This window comes from Cebus imitator, unplaced genomic scaffold (genome assembly GCF_001604975.1).
Source record: "Cebus imitator isolate Cc_AM_T3 unplaced genomic scaffold, Cebus_imitator-1.0 Scaffold102, whole genome shotgun sequence".
NCBI lineage: Eukaryota > Metazoa > Chordata > Mammalia > Primates > Cebidae > Cebus > Cebus imitator.
Window position 1 is genome coordinate 1,419,092 of NW_016107417.1, and position 6,234 is coordinate 1,425,325.

Genomic DNA, 6,234 nt, shown 5'->3' on the forward strand with positions numbered 1-6,234 from the left:
AGAGAAAAAAAAGTTAAAAAAAAAAAAAAAGAAGTTGGAGATGTGAAAGGGACGAGAGAGGTGTACTCCCCATTCAAAGGACATGAACCAGGAGGCGGTGATGGAGGGAGAGGAGCTGAAGGCTGATCTGGTGGATTGGGGGTGTGTGGGGGTGTACTCGCTGTGCAACTGCGGGATCAGAAACCTCACCTTCTGCCTGGCCTCTGCGCCACTCTCGCCATATTTCTGCTGAAGGTACCTGTAGTCGTAATTGGGAAACGGAGAGGGGCTGGGGAAGCTCCCCGACGTCCAGAGCTTCCACAGGCTCACAGCGGCGATTCCCAGCAGGGCCAGGGCCCCTGCAGCATAGACACCCACCTCCCAGCCAGGGGGGCTCTTGATGACTGCAAGGCAAGGGCAGCCTCTCATTAGGGCTTCCTAGTGGAGACAGACACCCACCTGGGGAGCAGCACTGACTTCTTCATTGAATGGATGTTTATTGAACGCCTACTATGTACTAGGTGCTGCAGATCCCATGTCAAACAAGACATACACTTTCCTGTGTGGCTTGGGACCACAGGTGCTTTGGATTTCAGATTTTTTCTGATTTGGGAATATTTGCAGTACACTTATAGGTTAAGCATTCCTAATCCCAAAATCTGAAATCCAAAATGCTCCCACGGGCATTTCCTTTCAGCATCATGTCCGCTGAAAAAAATTCAGATTTTGGATTTTGGATTTTTGGATTTAGGATGCTCATCCTGTGTATGTAATATCCAGAATAGGCAAATCTATACAGACAGAATTGACGCCAGTCTGTACAGTAGATTAGTGACTGTCAGGGCTGGAAACTTGGGAGAAATAGGGTTTCTTTGGGGGATGATGAGAATATTCTAAAAAGGGATTGTGTGGCTGGTTGCACAATATACTAAAAACTACTGAATTGTACACTTTAAGTGGGTAAATTATTTGGTGTGTGAATCTTATCTCTCTGTGAATCTCTTACCAAAACAAACAAACAAATCAGCCAGAAGTGAGAGGTGGCTGCAGGCGGTGCAGGGCTTGGAGACAAATCCAGATGCTCAGATGCCTTTGCTCTGCTGATGAGTCAACAACCTTCCCTCTCTGAGCCTCACTGCCCCAGAAAACGGAAATTAACAACCCGCTCAACTGTGGCAGGCGCGTCCTCCCCTAGCACCGTGCTTGGCACGCGGCAGGACCACACACGTTCCAAGGTTTTGCCTTTCTCTCCTAGGAAACCTGGCTCTGCTTCCCCAAAGGAAGCCAAGGAGACACTGAGATTCATTCTGCAGGTCACGGTGCTGGCAAATACCGTTCTCTAAACTGTTCTTAGTACTGCGTCTATCTCAATTCCAGTGAGGAAACTGAGGCACAGAAAAGCTAAAGAACTTGCCCAAGGTCACAGAGCCCAGAAGGGGTGGTGCTGGGACTCCAACTCTGGCAGCCAGACCCCAGAGCATGTGGGGTAACCACTGCCACACCCGGCCTCGACCCCGCACAGTTCCTTGGCAGCAAGGTGGGGAGAGGTGCGAAGGGCATCTCAGCACTGGATATTGATCACTGCACATCATTGGGCACCCACCCTGGTGCGACAGCAGCCTATGGGCACGGGTAGCCAGGGCTGAGTCAGCCCCGGCCCAGTCCCTGTCCTTAAGTGGCTTGAAGTCTAGGGGGTGGGGAGGGGCAGGCAAATAAATAGACAAGTCAGCATACTAGGAATGGGAGCAGCCCGGGAAGGCTTCCTGGAGGAGGGACATGTAAGCTGAGATATCATGAGGGGCAAGAAGTGTGCCAGGCCACAGCAACTGGAGCTGGAAGTCAAGGGCGGGAAGAACAGAGGGGTATAAAAAGCCCAGGGTGGGTAGAGTGCCCTGTGGAGGGAGGGAGGGGACCTGGGGGTTCCTGACCACTGCTGCCCTGAAGCCCCGCTGCACAGGGAGGAATCACGCAGTGGGGCAGCCCCTCTAGCCTGCCCTGCTCTCTTCTGAGTCAGCCACCTGAGCCAGAATTCACAGCACTAACTCGCTGGCCTCCAATCCTGACCGCTCCCAGCTTTGAGCGCCCTATGAGGCCCTATTTTCTAAAAGAGGAAAACTGAGACCAAGGGAGGGTAGCGGGCACATCTGTTTCCCCACTCAAGGCCAGTGTGAGAAACGGCAGAGCCAGGCGCAGGTGCCTCGGCTTCCAGGCAAGTCACCCAGCACCTCTGGGAAAATCCAGATGACAAGAGCACCCCCCATCCAGCGGTCCCACTCTGGTGAATTTATTCTAAAGGGAAAATCCCGACAAGTTTTATGTCTGGGATGAGTCATCGAGGCTGTATTTATAACGGCAGAAATCTGGAAAGAGCCTGAAGGTCCCACCGAGGGGGCCAGTGAGGGCTGGTGGCACTGTCTTGGGAGGAAATGTCACTGGCCTTGGAGAACCACAGTTGAGGTCATTAGGATGGCACTGCGGCAATGCAGAGAAACATTTCTGGCATTGTTAAAAGAGGAAAAAAATGAATCCCCAACATGGTGTAACCACGCGCTTGTGATGTATGTAAAAGTCACGAAGCACATAGTCACGGGCTGGGCAGAGCAGGGAAAAACAGAAGGAATCGGTAACAACAATGGAGGGACTGTGAACAAACCCTCCTTCCTCCTGCCTGCTCCTGTTAACAGAATGTCATCTTCGGGCTAAATACACCCATAACAAAGAGGTCCATGGAGGCTCCCAGGCCCTGACTGGCAGGGCTTGGTGCGTTCTTGGGAACAGGGTCACGGCAGGGCTGGGTGGTAGCCGGGGGTTGGCTAGAGGGCAGGACCAGAGGCCCAAGGTCTCTGAGCAGGCTGTGGGCACAGCCGGGGGCAAAGTACATTCAGGGACCCTTGCGCCTGAGGCTCTTGGGAGCTGAAGGATGGAGCCCATGCCCCGGGTGGCAGAAAAGGGGGCAGGTCTGGGGGCACAGAAGGAAAGGCCCCAGGAAGGTGGCATGAAATGACAATTCGTGTTCATTTGTTTATTGATCTGATGGAATTCCAGCCTTGGCGTGATATGGGAAGTGAGGTCTAGGCTAAGACTGGAAATGAGGGGGAGGAGGAGGAGGAGGAGGAGGAAAGCTCCCCTACAAAGCACTTACTATTTATGATTTGCCAGGCCCTGTTCTAAGCAGGTTGCTTGAGTCCTCAAAACAATCGTGTGAGGTTGGTTCCATTGTTTTCCCCATTTTACAGATGGGGAAGTGAGGGACGGAGAAGAGACATGCTGCCGCTGCAGACGGGATCCACACCTGCACCTGCAGCCCCGGCAGCAGGCCCGGGGACTCAGGCCGGCAGAGGCAGAGGCAGGGAAGAGCTCTAGGCCGGGGGAACAGCATGTGCAAAGCCCTGGTGTTGTGAGAGTGGTGTTTGCACTTGTACATCAGCTCACTAAATCTTCCCAGCAGCCCTGAGGTGGCCTCACTGTTTGCATTTACACATGAGCAAGCAGAAGTTCAGATTTCACCCCTGCCCAAGGCCATGGTGGCGGGGGGGACTGGCGGGGGTGTATGGGCAAGACCTGTGAGCCTGTGGGTGAAAAGCGAGGCTCCCTGGCTTGGGGATGGGGAAGGTGATCCTGGGCACACCCTTCAGATCAGGCCTGGGCTTCCCAGGGGCTCTGCTAGGGCTGGAGCTGGAGTGATGGGGAGCATGGGCCTGGGAGACCTGAGTTCAAGTCCTGACCCCGTTACTCACTGTCCCTTTCCCTCTCTGAGCCTCACTTCTCCCGTCTGTGAATGGGGACAGGAACAAAGGGAGAAAAGATGGTTGGTATGTTTCGGCTCTGACTCCATCTGCCATCCATGGGGAGGGCTACAAGACTATGTCTGGAGTCTAGAGGCCATCTCCCATCTCCCTGCTGGGGCACAGGGTGAAAGGGAGGCAGCCATGGCCATGGACTGGGTGGTCTCTCTCTCTCTCTCTCTTTTTAATGAGACAGAGTCTCACTCTGTCGCCCAGGCTGGAAAGCTGGAGTGCAGTGGTGTGATCTCAGCTCACTGCAGCCTCTGCCTTGGACTGGGTGGCCTCTGAGTTTCATGCCCCATGAATCTAACATTGACTGTCCTGCATTTATTTTCCCTTGGGGACTTGCCAGCCTCCACAAAAGGCCCCAGTGAGTGGATTCCGAGTCACAGACTCATCCCCAGGGTGCGGCAGGGCCAGGGTCTCCCTGGGCACCCTCTCAAGTGAAAGAAAGTCACTTTAACAGGAAGGAGCCACTTGAGTGGCAAGATGATGAGACCTCAGATTGAGCCAAGCTCAATGTCCCCAGGGCTGTCTGACGTTGGGCAAATCACTGACTGTCCTTGCAAGTGAAGGCAATAATGGCAAAGACAGTCAGGAATAAGGGCAGCATTCTTGCCATTATTCATGTCCCACAGACACCTCCCACCCCAGGCCTGGTGCAAGGGTCCCGCAGGCATGATCCAGGAGGGGCGTGCCCTGGGGACTCACCGCTCAGATGGTATTCTGCCACATCCACGGCCATGATGCCTGCTGCGGTGCCTATGACTGGAAGGGAAGAGAGAGTGAGCAGAGAGGACTGCGGAGGGTCAGCGCTCCGCCCCTAGGTCCTGGCCCCCACCTCCCCCGCATCTGTGTGCCTGTCATCCAGAGCTTATGCTCAGCTGTAAGGGGACAGCCACCAAAGGGAGGCTTGGCATTTTAAGAAATGGTGTTTAAAGCTCTTTTCAAGCATTCTAAGACTCTTTTCAGGATTGCCAGATAAAACAGGATGCCCAGAGGCATGTGAATTTCAGATTTTGTTTTGTTTCATTTTTTTAGATGGAGTATCGCTCTGTCTCCCAGGTTAGAGTGCAGTGGCACAATCTTGGCTCACTGCAGCCTCCGCCTTCTGGGTTCAAGTGATCTCCTGCCTCAGCTCCCAAGTAGCTGGAACAACAGGTATGAGCCACCACACCCAGCTAATTTTTGTATTTTTAGTAGAGATGGGGTTTCACCACATTGGTCAGGCTGGTCTCAAACTCCTGACCTCAGGTGATCCGCCAATCTCAGTCTCCCAAAGTGCTGAGATTACAGGCATGAGCCACCACGCCCAGCCAAATTTCAGATAAGTTTTTAATATGTGTGTCCCAAATATTCCATAGGTCATACTTACACCAAAACCTTTTCCGTTGTTCATCCGAAGCTTCAATGCTCCTGGACGTCCTGTTTCTGTATTTGCCAAATCTGGCAACCCCAGCTCATTTCCATCCTAACAACACCAGCTGACCAGCAGAGACCGGGTAGGTGACTCGTTAGAGCAAGGCCCCTGGCTTGAGCCTCCCTTCAAATACTTCTATTTCGACTGGGAAGGAAAGGCTGCGTCTCTGCAATCTTCCACTGCCCGGCATGCTTTCTTCCCCACCCCACCCTCCACCCCCACGTTTTAGGAACCACTGAAGCCTAAGTTGTTCTAAAAAGGTCTGGGAGCTCATACAAGCCATTACCTGAACCCAGGCGACTGCTCACTGTTTTATTATTATTGCTAAGAAGTAAATCTGGCTCACAGATGTGTTCTAAATGGGTGTGTGTGTGGAGTCCTGGAAACGGGAAACTGGGGTGGGGTGTACTCAACTCAGGTCAAGGGCACAGAGGGCCAGGATAATGCCCACCCCAACCTCCCAGTTCCCTTGTAGTTCAGAGAGGTGGTTCCACACGGTGAGCCTGCATGCCTGGTGCAGGGTGGTAGGGTGAGGGAGGGTGAGGTAGGAACTGCAGAGCGATGGCCTGGCCCAAGGGCAGCTGCATTTCTGCGCCAGCAGGAACGCCAATCACATGGCTTGATCTTCTGGCACTTTAGAGAAAAGCCAGATATCTGAATTTTTTATGTGCAGTTTCCTGAGCTTTAAAGGTAGCAACCAATTTGCAAAAAATGCAAACACCAGCCAGGTGCGGTGGCTCACGCCTGTAATCCCAGCACTTTGGGATGCCGAGGTGGGTGGATCATGAGGTCAGGAGATCGAGACCATCCTGGCCAACATGGTGAAACCCGTCTCTACTAAAAATACAAAAATTAGCTGGGCGTGGTGGCTTGTGCCTGTAGTCCCAGCTACTCAGGAGGCTGAGGCAGGAGAATCACTTGAACCAGGGAGTCGGAGGTTGCAGTGAGCTGAGATCATGCCATTTCACTCCAACCTGGGCAACAGAGTGAAACACTATCTCACAGAGAGAGAGAAAGAAATTGTTAAAATAGGAATGACTTGCTTTTTTT

The 6,234-nt window shown here is 53.0% G+C and overlaps 1 protein-coding gene across 4 annotated transcripts in view; it reads right to left on the minus strand.

The window, feature by feature from the left end:
* Window positions 1–6,234, minus strand: part of SYT12 (synaptotagmin 12) — a 27,367-nt gene that overhangs the window by 15,045 nt on the left and 6,088 nt on the right. For 3 of the 4 annotated variants that reach the window (XM_037741556.1, XM_017537390.2, XM_037741557.1), the window contains exons 2-3: window positions 4,476–4,532; window positions 190–383 (exon numbers count right to left, since the gene is read on the minus strand). In XM_037741556.1, coding sequence (XP_037597484.1) covers window positions 190–383; window positions 4,476–4,509 — 228 coding nt within the window. In that variant the 5' untranslated portion in view covers window positions 4,510–4,532. Of the gene's footprint in view, window positions 1–189; window positions 384–4,475; window positions 4,533–5,139; window positions 5,546–6,234 lie in introns of those variants that run through there. The other variant, XM_017537392.2, reaches the window with a different exon arrangement.